At 36.4% G+C, this 15,672-nt stretch overlaps 1 protein-coding gene across 1 annotated transcript in view; it reads left to right on the top strand.

Annotated features, from left to right (window-relative positions):
* The window catches only part of GNAT3 (G protein subunit alpha transducin 3), a 56,245-nt gene that overhangs the window by 28,354 nt on the left and 12,219 nt on the right, over positions 1–15,672 (top strand). The window contains exons 4-5 of the mRNA XM_041723090.1: positions 6,544–6,701; positions 12,212–12,340. Of these exons, the coding sequence (XP_041579024.1) occupies positions 6,544–6,701; positions 12,212–12,340 (287 nt within the window). The remainder of the gene's footprint in view (positions 1–6,543; positions 6,702–12,211; positions 12,341–15,672) is intronic.

Here is a 15,672-nt window from a genome sequence, read left to right as displayed (position 1 = left end):
ACTATTTTAGTTGACAAATGAAGCATTTAGTATTCTCCAAAGAACAATAGTTAACCACACCCCAAAAAGGAGTAATGGTGTACAATCAACAGGAAAATACTCATTTCCATTTGTTCTGTCGTGGAGCAGCTGGTTGCCTCCAGATGACATCAACTAAACTGCTCCCAATATAACTCCTAGATACCTTGTTACACTCACAATAAAAAAGAGAGGAACAGCATGTTTAGAGAAGAATGTGATATGTGTACTTGTCTCTTCCTACCCCTCCAGGAGTTTAAGATTAGACTATGTACATTACCATTGGAAGCCATTAGGATGAAAAGAAAAATGCCTCTTTCAAGCTGTTCATTTTAAAGGAAATGGTCAATCCTCATCCGTCATTTTCCACAAAGAGCACAGAAATTCTAAGTATGTCCTTAGGGCAGATCCTTTATAAGCAGAGTCAGGAGTTCCAGGAGGATCTCCTTCCAATTTTACCTTTCCTCAAACGTGGCTCCAGTAAGTCACCTACATTTTTAGATTACAGTTTCCCTCTCACGGCATTCTTTACCATTCCATGACTTAGTGATTCCCCTTTTTATTTAAGGATAGTTGGTTATCACTCTGACCCTGGCTGTTCCTAAGGCTCTGAGATTTTAAATTGGCTCTTCAGAAACCACCGGGTGTAAACCCCATACTTTAAGGTGTGGAAAATAGGGAGGCCTGGGTGACTCAGGGTTTGATCCTGGGGTCCTGGGAGCGAATCCCACATCGGGCTCCCTGCATGGAGCCTGCTTCTCCCTCTGCCTGTGTCTCTGCTTCTCTCTCTGTGTCTCCCATGAATAAATAAATAAAATCTTTTAAAAAATAAAATAGAATAAAGGTGTGGAAAATAAACATCAAAGAGGATTAGCAATGTGGCCTGCATTGCATAGCTAGTGCTTTAGTCAAAACCCGCTTCTACTGGCTTCCATTAGAGTGCTTTTCCCTATGCAAGAATTTTTGTAAAAATACTTTTAATGATCAGGAATGATTGTTAATCCTTAACTGGTTAACATCTTAATGATCTGCATGCAGGCAAAGTGAAAATAATATAGACTCTGTAGATTGCTGCCATTATGTTGACTGAAAATTAAAATAATGCAAGTTATTCAAACTGTACATTAAATGGTAGCAACAGTGTAATTCATGCAATACTGAACGATTGATATGACATCTCAGGAGGACCTATGCCCTCAAGTGTTAAACATCACAGTTGGCAGGTACTGCATAATTCAAATTTTGATTTCAGTTGTTGAAAACTATAATAGTTTCAGTGACCTTCTTTAGTATTTGATTTTAAGATTAATATACTTTATACCAGGTTTACACGGTTTAAACAGATTAATTGCTAAACATCTTATCCATGTGTGTGTGGCTTTCAGGTTCGGCTGTACTATAGCTTTCAATTTAGCTATTTATACAATTTATATATTTTTACATTACCCTTTGTTATATCAACATTCAGAGAGGAAGAGTCCTAAAGGAAAATTTCCATAAGCTTTATTGGTTACCTGTTCTGTAAATTTTGATGTTACTTAATCTCTCTACATTTGTGTTTCTACATCCACAAAACGTTAGTGCTTTTTTTACCGAGTTTCAAGGACTATTACAGTAGTGAACAGAAATATAGGAAATCCACTTAAAAACAAAATACTGTAAGAGCCTAGGAAATATTGAGTATATATATTTTCCAATAGCACTCTGAATGCAAGCTCATTAAATTTATGTATTAAAGTCTATACATCTAACATCATTTGAATAAATTATATTTCATCAAACTATTATTTATATAGCAGACCCTTGTTTGGACACTGAGAAATCAGCAGTAAATAAAATAGAAACAGTATCTGCCCTTAAGAGAAGGAAGTCTGATGCTGAACAAGTAATTAATTACAAAGCATCACCTATTTCAGAAGTGCAGCACAGCTGGATGGGAAACCAAATCCTCACTTATGAAAAGAATTACTGAGAAAGGAAATACTATCACCAGTGAAAATGGGGGCAGAACTAGTATGTCTTAGGAAATGTTGAGTTTGTAAGTTCTATAACATATCCACATGTGTAAGTGGTTGAAAATGTGCCTTTCAAATTCAAACAAGATAATCTGATGAGAGATCTAAACCTCAGTAGTATTGGCATTACACTATCGTGTATAATTTATATTACAGAAACAGATGGGATGGAAGAGGTCAACTGCTTCAAAAGAAAAGTTGAGGGCATAAAGGAGAGTAGCAAGTTAGGTGCTCGTGTTGAAAAAGTAACATATTGTGGTCATTTGGGAGGAAGAGGGAAGTTTGGAGATGATAGGATAGTAAGAGGAAAACCAAATTTATGTGGAATCACAGAATTCAATACAAAGTTTCCAAAGGGAAATTATCTAAGCTGAAACGTCTTGAGAAGTCAGGAAAGAAGTATATTTAAAGTCTATTGGTTTTAATAATATAGAAAACACTGGGGAATATGAGACAGGCTTTAGAAGAGTTGTGAAAAGAAAATTTTAAAAAAACAACAACAAAAGGAAGAGTTGTGGATGCAGAATCCAATGAAGTATGCTGAGAAGTGAGAAGAAAATATGTGAAAAGGGTTTAAAGACATTGTTAGCACCTATTGGTGAGGAGTAGGAGAGAAATAGGATCTGTAGCTGAAGGTGAATGCAGCTAAGGAGGGCTTGTTCTTGCTTTGGTTTAATACTTGGCAGACTAATTTCCTAAATATAGAACATATAAAGGGGGGAAGTGGAAAACTAGAGGGGAATACAATACAGGCATTTAGTAAATTCCAACTTATCCTCTCTGAATATTATTCTATTCTATCTTAGAGCATCTCAAACAACCACTAGACCAACATATTGTAAGTTTAAACACTTTATCATGATTTGGGTGTTGTTGTGACCATCCTTGGGACAGCGTTTTACAAAGTGAAGCCTCTAATATGAACCAATGAACGCTGTTTCATGAGATGTTTTAGGAGAAAAGTTCTGTGATCAATCAAGTTTAAATACATATAACAACTTATTGGAAATTGGCAAATGGCAGTAGTCAAAGGCTCTGACAGTCTTGTAGAGACAAAAATCTGGCATTTCTTAACCTGACATTTCCCAAGATTACAAGGTTGTCATATGTCTCCCTTCCTTGATATATTTTTTTCCTGCAATCTTGAAAATACGACCAAGGGTTTAGAATGAGTCCCACAATGTTCTAGGATCATCACCTAATACTGGTGAGGGAGTCTGGGAAACTAGTAGAGAATATATATTTCGGTTTCTATGCAACCTTGTTCCAGAGCTACACAACCTTGATAGAATGAACAATTTCAGAATCATCGTAATTCCCAAGCTTTTCCAAATATGTCACAAGGAAATAACATTTCTTCAGGATTCCACTCAAACCTCTTTGGAGCTATTTGAAAAATGTAGGAAATTATTGGAGAATCTTTTAAGTTTCTCTAGAAAGTGAGGTCTGAGCTAATACACCAAATTCATTTTATTGATTCATTTGTTCTACAGTATTTCTGGGACATATACTATATGTTAGATTCTGCTACCAGTCTTGAGGATGTAGAAATGAACAGAACAAAAACAAAAACCTGTCACCTGCATGTGCTTATAGTCTAATATAAAAAATACAAAATAAAAAAAAATGCACTATATGGGTAGAAATAAGTGCTATGAGGAAAAATCAAGGAGGGCAGGAGGCTATAAAGTAAGGAAAGAGTGGAACAAAGGATGGCCCTGGAAGGCATTCTTGAGGGGTGATATTTTAGAAGAAGCTAAATGAAGTAGGAAATGAGCCACAGGGAAGACTTGGAGTAAGAGCCATTCAAATGCTCTCAAATGGGGGTTTAGTGAGTTTAAGGAACAATAAGAAGTCTAGTGCATCTGGAGGAAAGAGAGACAAATTGTGAGGGGAGGGAAAAATGGGGAAGGAATGAGAAGGAAAGGTGAAAAGGAATACATGGATTAAAATATGTAGAACCTTGTGAGCCATGGCATGGGATTTGGGTTTTGAGTATGATGGGAAACTACCGGAGTTTTTAAAATATGGGAGTAAGATTATCAGTAGGAGTTCAGTTTTCTACCGTTTTGGCTGTTTATGTAGAAGACAACTTTTCATAATACTGGTTAATTTTGGTATTATATATTTAAAAAATTCAAATGTGATTTGGGGCCCAATTCATGAAACACATGAATTTAGATTCTTTAAATTACCATGCCAGCCTTTTAATAATTGTAGAAGAACCCCACATGCTTATAATGCACAACCTAGTTTGAAAATCCCAACAACTTGCTCTATCAATGAAAGCAATAAGCTAAAAAATAAAAGGTCTTAAAGACAAAAACCAAACTGATAGGCTGGCCTGCCCTGGGGGGAAAGTAGTAGGACTGACATTTACATGTTCAATATGAAACTATTTTCATGGTTACTACTCAAATAAAGTGTAGATTGAAATTGGATAATTTTTTTAATGAAAGAGTTCATTAGAAATTAGTTTGGTTTCTAAAGGTATACTAATAAAGCATGTCAGTTTGTCCCTTTAGGGAAAAACTAGTTTGAGCAGCTATTTCATTGCATCCTTTGTCCTAAATGGCACCTTAACAGTGCAAAGAGGCAAATGGGATGATGCCAGCTAAACTGGTGAGGTCATATTTCACTGGATTTGTAGTGCTTGCTCATATCCAACTTATTGGAAAGAAGGACTCAAAAACTTATGCTGTGCCAATATATGAAAATGGGGTCAATTCTAAGTTTTTGGCCATTTACAATTTCTGGCTTGATAGTCATCTGATCTGTTTGGGTTAGCAATAAAATCTGAATGTGAAGGCAGATGCAATAAGGTTTTGTCGTAACAGAGCCTTTCTTTGACAATAAGAGACATACATTTCATTTTTAATGAAAACAACAGATTTTTAATAAAATGGTGAAGTACATCATTATTACTATTTTTAAAAAGATTATTTATTCATGAGAGACAGAAAGAGAGAGAGAGAGAGAGAGAGGCAGAGACACAGACAGAGGGAGAAGCAGGTTCCATGCAGGGAGCCCGACGTGGGACTCGATCCCGGGTCTCCAGAATCACGCCCTGGGCTGAAAGTGGCACTAAACTGCTGAGCCACCCGGGCTGCCCCCATTTTTACTATTTTAAAATGATAAATCGAATTGTATCAGAAAAGCAGCAAGTTCTCATTGTCCATTCTTCACTGGGAGCCACCTACCATTGCACAAAGTAGTTTGGGTTTGACTCTTCTGATGTTCCTTGTCTTTCTTGGTTTGGCAAATTAACCTCCCAGTTTTAGATTCATTTTTAAAATGGAGAAAATATAGCATCTATGTGACTAGTGTTGTGAGGATTTTGTGAGATATTACAGGTACTGTCTTATAAGCTGTTATTATAATACTATGTACTAAAAAGAGTATGAGCTTTGAAGTCTGACAACCAGAATTTGAACCCAGACATCATTTCCCTAGTTTAGTATCATGGGCAATAATTTAATTACTCTGGAACTCAAATTCTTAATTTTTTTTTCAGTCATAAATGGTTTATTCTTTTAAATAAAGCATGGGCTATATAATCTACTTGATAAAATGTTATTTTCTTCTGCCCTTGTCACCTCTAAATATCCCATAAGGACTAACATAATGCATTCTTTCTTTTTTGCTTGTTTTTTTTTCATTTTTTTCTTTTCTTCCTTCCCTTCTCTATTTCCTTTTTTGAAGATTTTATTTATTTATTGAGAGAGAGTGCATGCACGCACATGAGTGGGGAGTGGGCAGAGGGAGAGGGAGAGGATTTCAAGCATGCTCTGTGTGAGTGCAGAGCCTGACTCAGAACTTGATCTCACAACCATGAGATTATGACCAGAGCCAAAATCAAGGGTTGGCTGCTAAACGGACTGACCCGCCCAGGTGCCATTCTTCTATTTTCCTAATTTTCTCCTCTGCCTTATTGATTAGCACCAAAAGCATATAATCAACAACACCTAGACAGGTATCTAAAACCTGTGTGAGGATTAAAGTGCTCATCATTTCTTATTTATAGGATTGCAAAAGATACACGATGGCAAAGAATATTGAGTTCTATTTTCCATTTTAACTCTAATTCTTGCATGATATTTTTATTTCCTGGAAAATATATGGCTGTGATGAAAGGTAGATGAAGAATCAGATTAGTTCAGATTCATTACCTTTTTATCTCTGCATTTTGACTCCCTAAGATCTCAATGGATTTACATTAAGGTATTAACCCTTTTGATATCAATATTTCAGAAGTTAATGATATATATAAAAATATCCTAATTTCACCATATAATGTTACACAGTTTTTGCTATGGAGAACTCTACCCAGCCATTATAAGGAAACTTAAGATTCCATCAACCTTAAGATACATTGAATAGATGTTCAACAAAATTATTATCTAAAGGAGTAAGATAAAAATAATAGAATTGAAATGCTCTATTTAAAAAAGAGATATGTGATTCCAAATAACAACACAGTTTTATCATTTTCACAAAAACATTGCTATAGGAAGACCAACAGCAACTCTGTGTGATGGCAAACACTCTGGAAGATGGAGGTATGACACCGGAACTGGCCGAGGTAATAAAACGACTCTGGAGAGACCCAGGAGTTCAGGCCTGCTTTGAAAGGGCATCTGAGTATCACCTCAACGACTCAGCAGCTTAGTAAGTGAATGCATTTGACAAGAATTATAGTTGAAACATTTTAAATTAACAATTCTAATTTTTCATATTCTGCATTTGTAATCACAAATGAGGAAAGAAAACAGCTTTACAATATGTTAAACTAAAATAAAAAGTAATTGAAGAGAAATGAAGATCAAGAAAACAGCATGAGATTTAAAAATCTAAGCAAAGGAGCATTTAAAATAACTAATTTTGAAGCTATTTGCCTAAGAAGACCCATATTTTGCAAATATTTTCTCCCAACTGAAAAGAATTAATCACTGTGTACTGTGCTCAATATAAACGCAGATTGGTGACATGCATACTGAGGTTTGGGGCTATTCCTTTCACTTCTATTCATATTACTGATCATCTTCTAAAATAATTTTATTAATGACACACATTCTTTGGTTCCATTGGTTTGATGAATATGACACAGAATTCTAGAAGAAAGTAATGATTTCCAAAACATTTGTATATTGTATAATTCTGTTTGAGTCTCAAGAAAGTTATAATTTTCACAGCTAATATCATCCAGTTGGCAATAACCAGCCACAAAGAAATTAGAAGGTTATGACAATATGTATAACTTCATTATCAAAACTATTTTAAATTTCTATCTTAGTAAGCAAATTTTAGCCTATGCTGTGGTTAAATGCCTACAAGCGTGTGTGCACATGTATGCAAATATAATTTACTTATTCTGTATTTATGTCCATGCATACCAATGTCTGAAAAGGTATAAATACATCTTTTTGATGAACTCCCAATGGAACATGTTAGTAGTACTTTAAAAAATAAGGTAAAAATGAAGCAAATGAAAGATTAAATGAGGACAGAATAATGAAGCTTGTACAATACTTCAGATTTCTGATCATGGTGGTCAGAAGAATTATGGATAGAAAGCAACCCATATAAATTTTAGGAAAAGCTAACAACAACAACAAGTCTTTTGTGATTACTCACCCATGTTCATTTTAGATTCCAAAGCCCTTGGAGGAAAGTCCTGCTCTTGTCACTTTGGAGAAGTAGCAAATGCATAGCGTCATGTAATTACATAAACCCCAAGAACTGTTTTATGTGTCCCAGTACCTAGCCACATTATAATACTAACAAAACTCTCTGTAATTTAGAAACCACTGCTTTTCTATATAAATCTATATAAGGGCAGTCACAATAAGAAAGTGAATTGTGGATTATTTTCATAAAATGTTGCTTAACAAAATTCTAGGGAAGAAGGGAGAAAGTAATGGATAATGTTGGTAAATGTGCTGCCGAAGCAAACATAACACAGTGCTGGGGACCGAGAATTCCTGTCCCCTCCAAGGTCCTTCTAGTTGGCCCAAGAATCAAATTGGCAAGAAACAGATTAACAGGAGAAAATCAAATTTAATAAGGTACATACAGGGAATCTACATGGACATGGAAGTTTCAAAGTCAGACAAAATGAAGTCTATATGTTATTCTGAACTAAAGAGAAGAGGGAAGTGGTCTGGGACTTGAGAGCAAAGAAATACATTTCAGAGAGTGATAAGAAGAGCAGATATTTGGTAATTAGGTGTTTGCCCTACCATACAGATGGGTCACTCAGATAAAATGTATCTCTGCTAAATTGAGGGCAAAGATTCTCAATTTAGATTCTTCTATGTAGTTAAGGAAGAGGCAAAAGTTCTCTTGAGCCTGCAGAGTCTCAAGTGCTTTCAGCTCAAAATAATCCACATGCCAAAGTGGCACATTCTGGGGTATGGCGGGGAGTAGAGAGTGGTGTGTGCTGTCCCAAACCCCTTCAATAGCTGCAATTGATATATTTAGTTTTAGATAAGCATTATTGATTAAGCATTATTTTTCTATTCAAATAATGTAAGAAGTGTGTTTGCAATTATGCTATCATTATGTTTACCAAATACTTTGTTATTTAATAGCAAAAAATTTATGTATTGTATTGTTAAAATGGGCAGATAAAATTATCTTTTATTGTATTTTCTAGTCTTTCTAACCTTTAGTTTCAGTTTTTCTGTTTTCACGTGCAAAATACATAATTTACAGCAGAACTATCAAGTTATAGATTCATAGTAAGCACTTATCTGTTCAAGTTAAACACAATTACACATTTGTACTCATTCGGTGAACGTTGCCTATATTATAATGGTTTTAAACACCACGATTGATTTACAGACCAGTTGGACAAGAAATCCAAACCGCCCCTTCACCTTCACTCCCACTTCCATGTCTAAGAAAATTTGCATTTAAAACCCCCCAAATTTAAATATTAACTATGTTAATAATTAATTAATTAATTAATTCTGCCCTTAGAGGCCCTTGAAAGAAAGATTAAGTAAAACAAATAAAAATAGCTGAAAGCTATTGTTTTCTTCCAAAAATTAATATTTTCCTCAAATACCACATTGCATTCACATTTTAAAACTAAATACAAATAAATAAATAAATAAATAAATAAAACTAAATACACTATCAGATCAGTATCGAATCCATGTCTGCTTCATATGTATTATATAAGGTAATGAGCTCTTTTCCCTCTTTCCTTCCTCTCTCTTTCTCTCCTCCCTCTCTCTCCCTTTCCCCTTTTTCTTTTTTTTTCCTTTTTCAGTCAAAATAGGAAATTTATTATTATTTTAAATCTAGAGCCCTCTCAGGGCACCTGGGTGGTGCAGTCCCTTGAGCTTCTGACTCTTGGTTTCCACTCAGGTCTAGATCTCAGGGTCAGGTCAAGATCTTATGGATGTGGGACGGAGTCCTGGTGAGGCTCCATGCTTAGCAGGAGTCTGCTTAAGACTCTCTCCCTCTGCCTCTGCCTCTGCCTTCCCTGCCCCCTGCCCCTCCCCCCACCTCCACTCACGTACATGCACACTCTCTCTCAAATAAATAAATATTAAAAAAAAAAAAACCACAAACCTATAGTGCCTTCAAGTTTAGGCTAACAAAGAGGTGAGTCCTAATCAAAGTAGGGAAGGCAATGTCCTTGGCAACATAACACCTCCCTGCCCCCATCAATACAAGCAAACTGGAAGGAAAAGTCATGACAGTGACAAACAGGGAAAACTTTTGTATTACTACTTCATGGTTTACTGATTAAGGCCATGTGTGTGCTATTTAAATTCTATAAGCCTTAAGATCTAACAAAGACTTTACCAGAAAAAAAAATTAAAAAGTACTGTTTGCTCATGATTAGAAAAAGAATCAGGTGGGGTTTGGGGGATTTTTTTTTTTTTTTTTTTTTTTTTGGGTTTGGGGGATTTAAGTGACTTTATGTATGTCAGGCTTCTGGTTTAAGTTCTAGATCACAGGCCTGAGCACTCAAATCTTATATTTATTAAAAACAGGCATCTTGGGATCCCTGGTGGCGCAGCGGTTTGGCGCCTGCCTTTGGCCCAGGGCGCGATCCTGGAGACCCGGGATCAAATCCCACGTTGGGCTCCTGGTGCATGGAGCCTGCTTCTCCCTCTGCCTGTGTCTCTTCACCTCTCTCTCTCTCTCTCTGTGTGACTATCATAGATAATAAATAAAAAAAAATTTTAAAAACAGGCGTCTTGTTATTTTCAAGATTTTATTTATTTATTCATGAGAGACACAGAGAGAGACAGAGACACAGGCAGAGGGAGAAGCAGGCTCCCCTCAGGCAACCAGATGTGGGGCTCGATCCCAGGACTCGAGGATCACACCCTGAGCTGAAGACAGAAGCTCAACCACTGACCCACCCAGATGTCCCCAAAACAGGTGTCTTAAATGCAAATTTGTCACTCTGCTAATGCTTCTGCTTTGCTTGAAATCATTTGTATATGCAAATGAAAGCACATTAAATGCGTCTTTTTCAAGTATTCATTTAGCTAGCATAAAATGAATTTAGTCGCTAGGTTGACGGTTTGCTTTTGTTGTTGCTGTTCCCGCGTGAACCACCTGACCAACAGTATGCTTTACCATATGTGCAGACTTAGTCAACAGGGAATTCACAAAGGACCTGGCTTCACAAAATAATAAAGAGATTTTGGAAAAATCTCCCAATATTTTCTTCTGATATATCTGTATCTTGATTGTCTCTTGCTTTTAAGAAAAATTCAGCTTTATTAGAATAAAGCATGGTGATAAATTTTCACACCACACATACATGTGAACTGAACTGTGATCGCCTTTTTGTCATTTGGCCGAAATCCCTTTGGGGCGTTCACTCAGTTTGTTTCGGCTCAAAATCAGAAAGAACCTCTGAGAATAAATTATCCATATTGCTGTCAAATTTATTTTTTAAAAAATGATAAAATAGCTTTGCTTTTTAAGGCATCATATGAGGTGCTAATGCATAACAACTCTTTAACTTTGTCTCTGAAAAATGCAACTTTTGGATAATAAAATATTTAGCTGGATTATACCCTTGGAATTCTGTCTGGATGGATGTCTGCCCATCATGATCTTCCTATTTAGCCACATATGTAAACTAAGTTTAACATCATGGCCAGTTTTGTCATAAAAACCTTACCAGGCTTTTACTATCTCTATTTAGCATTTTCACAGAAATAGCCATATTGCTAAGCTACTAAAGCCTTAGTTTTGAAAGTCTAGAATACTGGTTGCCAACTGTTTTGAAAGCTATGAAATACTTTGTTTTAGTTTAAAGACATGATCTGGTTTCAAGAAGGAGGCAGAGAACAGTTTCTTTCCTCTCATCCAACAGACTCTTAGAGAGCAAATAGTCTCCTCAGACCTAATCCTCCTCCTCAGCACCCCGAGGATCCTGTGGGCAAAAAGAGGGCAGGATTCAGCTTCCTAACAGTAGGGCTTTTAATATGTCCTCCAGGGAATAGTTAAGGACAATGACACACGGGTGGAAGAGAAACTATTAGAGGTGGGTGCAATGTCTAAGTTCAGCCTTCCATCCCTTGGAGGGGTCACCAATATCATGTGGGTCACAAATCATGAGGGGTCATCATATCAGTATCATGAGTTGGTTCCATTGTGAATTGGCAACAAAGTCAAAAAGGTTTTCTTTTATTGCACTAACTGCATATAATCACGGCGCTTAAAACAAATGGTCCAGAGCCCTAAGCTAGACAATCTATAGAGAACAACATTATTGCAACCACTCACTCTCTTAAAATTCAAAGTGCTTGAATTCAAACTATAGCATTTTTAGGACAGTCTAGTGAGTAGCATCACAGGATAGCACTTGCGGGTATTTAGGTCTTTTGGGGATGATCAAAACCTGAAGATAGAACTTTTCTCTGAAACATCCATACACCATCAATTCATACACCTCACAAAATCCAGGCCAAGGCAGCATAAATCTAGCAATCTTTAAAAGAGGCCTTCACAGGTCAGCCGTGCGCCACTTAGCACTCTGCAACATCCGCCCACCAAGCTCTAATGAGCAGAATTTAAAAAGCACCAGTCTGCAACTTGATCATTTTAATGGACTCTGAAGTAAAAATTCATTTGTACTGAATCCTGGTGTCCTCAAATATAAATTTTAAAAACACATGCTATTTTTGTTGTTTTATTAGCTACCTTAATGATGTAGACAGAATCACAGCTCCTGGATATGTCCCAAATGAGCAAGATGTCCTACATTCTCGAGTGAAAACAACTGGAATCATTGAAACTCAATTCTCCTTTAAAGATTTGCATTTCAGGTATGCACCATGTCTTTTCTAACCATCAATAGAAATATTCAATATTTTTTTTCACAGAGGAAGGTCTTTCAAGCCGAGTGAGTGCTTGGGCATCCTTCCCAGGACTGGTTCACCTTCAGTACCACTCTCTCTCTTACTGCTTTCCTGTGGCCCAACACCCTAACCCTCATCCTAAGCCGCATCCCTTCCTCTAAGAAAGATGCTTCTGTCTTGACCAAGTAGGCACTAAATTTCATTTTCCTCTTGAAACTGATATCCTACTATGAAAAAAATAGAAAGAAAATATATTTAAATAAAATTTAAGTAACAGGTGCCACAGCTACTATGTCCTTTGCCCTTCAACTCTCCCATTTGCCTGAAATATTCATTTCCTTCATTTAAAAAATGCAAATAATTGAGAGAATTATTTGAATGTGATACTATTTACTGAAATAAGACCTATTTTATAAGCATGGTTTGGGTAAGAAAATGAGTCCACTATTTTTATTGCTGTCACATTATCGAGACATTTCTAGAAATGCTATTGCGAAACCACTTATTCACTATACCAAGAAATGGAAATCCAAACCATAGTGTTATAGAATGTCACAACACTTAAGTGCCTCTCCCTGTGGAGTGTGAATTGACAGACTATTAAATATTACAATCAGGTTCCAGATGTATCACTTAATAATGAAGAAATTAATAAAAATGCAATTAATAAACTCATCCATGTATGCAAAATGGGAATATTTTTAATAAGTAGAAAAACTGAACAAAAGTGATATGAATTATCTGTATTGATTGTGAAGCAAAATTTACCTCAGTGGGATAAGAGCTTTAAATTTTTTTTTTATTATTAGAATTGGCGAGATGTAACATCTAATTAGAATAGATGTTAACATAGATAGCCAGGGTATTTTCAAGTTACTATCAAAGAAAGCTCTTCAAAATTTACACCTGAATTTCAAGTCTACAAATAGTTAATTTTCTGACAGATGAGTCAAAGATCAAACCGGGATAAAGGAACTGCCAAGATTTGGAGCAACATCTACTCTTGGCAAACGTCAGCAGTTTGTCTTCCATTCTGTCATCGCTGTCGCACAGTTCCTCCTTAGGAACTGCTTTCTCCAGGCTCCTGGTTTTTGATCCAGTTTCAGTGGTTTTCCTATGGGAACCCAAGTCCAATTGCTCAGACCCTCTGCCCCTCCTAAGCCTGTCAAAGCATTACACAAGCTAATGGAATTTTCTGGATTTTAGACTGTCTGGGAACAGTCTGGATGGTAAACCAGTTACTAAAATTAATATCACATACTGGATACCTAGAAGGTTACAACTCTAGTCAGTCTACGCAACACCAATTTAGTATCTTCTCAGAAATAGTCACTCTCATAAATTATCTGTTCCTTGAACATTCCAGTCCTTAGGGCCTTTGCACTTGCTGTCCTCTTTGCCTAAAATGCTCTGCCCCTGGGTCTCTGCAAGGGTTGGCTCCTTCTTACCATTAAGTTCCCAAATGAGATCCTGTTCCCTCATACAGCCTTGATCATTCTGTGTACCATCATTGCATATACTTGTCACTACCATACCCAGTAGTGTGCTGGCGAACCTATCAACAGGTTCTCTGGGACAGGAGGGAGGGAAAGCCTGATGTGTGGTCATTGAAGATTCCCTTGGTACAAATACGCTAACAATGGCTAATTGCAATTTAGCAATGTGATGTCACTAAATGCAGCATGGAGAAGAAGTGCAAACAGCTCTCACCTGCCATGTCAATGTGAGCCAATACCTTTAAAACATTGAAATATCACACTATTTTGTTCTTTTCTAAAAAAAAAACTTACTAATATATGAAATAGCCTTTTAAAAAATCTGTTTGCTCTTTTGTTTGTTTCTGTCACATATGCTCTGAGCTCCTGGAGGGTGGGGGCCGTGTCTACTTACAGTTCCACCTCCTATGACTATCGTGGTGGCTAGTGCAGGGTAGGCTTACAGTCAGTTCTTGCTGGATGGATACATGTGCTACGCCAATCACTGTACCTAATCTATTTTTACACACTCCTTATAACACATTCCTTGTAAGAGCACTGCCGCCCTGATGTTGAATAAAGAGTCAAAAGATGGAGGCTAAAATGAAGTGAAAATTTTCCCCATGATCATATAGAAAAGTGCTAGAAATATGACTCGAACACATCTTTCTAACTTCAAAGACCACATTCTTACACTGTGTATCGCTGTGGGCTATGAGGTAAATTGGAGCAGAGAGCATTCTTTCTTTGTAGAGTGCTTCTTCCAATGTTGTTGGTCATTCATAACTTCCTTCAGAGAGAAGAGGGAACAGGGGATAAAATGGACAGCTGGTAGGGAGACCTCTCCAAGTTGGCAGGGCTCTGGTACCTTCACACATCTGTGCTTCTGAAACCAGAGGACATGACGACTGCCAATGAGCACACAAAACCTCAGAAAGTCACGTTCATTTCCTGGCACATCTATTTCTCCCAGGACCAAATAATATTCATAAAGTTTTAAAAATTATATTCTGAGTGAAATAAACCATTCGCATTAATTTTAAAAAATAAAACATTATTGTAAAGATATGTTACCTCATAATATGCCTCTTCTCATCATACCTCTAAACCCTCATTGGTGCATCAACATTTTCCTGTCCTTCTGCAGTTCTGTGGTTTAGGAGGCACTGTCTGAAGTCCTATAGGTAAGTGATTGTCTATGCTACTTCCAAATGCTGCTGACCCTTATGAAGGAATAGGAAAGGTCTTGCTAATTCTCTCTGACAGCATCAACACTGAAATGGAAGATGTTCGTGAACTGGATTGTGAAGCCAAGTTAGGACTTCTTTTGACATAACATTTTCTATACTATACAACTACTACCTCCTTGCCATTCATTAAAGAGGATTTTAACTATTTTAATAGGTTTTGTTTTTCCTCTCACTCAAGAGGGTGTGCTATTAAAAGGTATCTTCTCTAAGGAAATGGAGGACATTACTCAAATGCAGGGAATTTCTCTCAACACAAGTGTTAAGCAATGATGTTTTGAAAATATTAAATTTTACCACAAAATATAAAAAGGCAACTATACTTTTTTCTGAAGCAACTATTTAAAATCATTTACTTACATTTTTAAGTTTGGTCACAGAAACTGACATATATTAATCCCTTAATAAATTCCCACAGTTAAATCACTCTTTTTTTTTGAAGTGCTGAATAGGATTATCTGAAAGTGAACAGGCTTTTGTAGTATAAAGTATGGTAGTATTTCAAAATAGAAAGTATAAAAATAAGATACCTTCCAACTTCATTTCAGTAAGTGCCAGGTATTAAAATATATTGCAT

This window comes from Vulpes lagopus, chromosome 11, assembly GCF_018345385.1.
Source record: "Vulpes lagopus strain Blue_001 chromosome 11, ASM1834538v1, whole genome shotgun sequence".
NCBI classification, from domain to species: domain Eukaryota; kingdom Metazoa; phylum Chordata; class Mammalia; order Carnivora; family Canidae; genus Vulpes; species Vulpes lagopus.
This window is presented reverse-complemented; position numbering and strand designations above follow the sequence as displayed.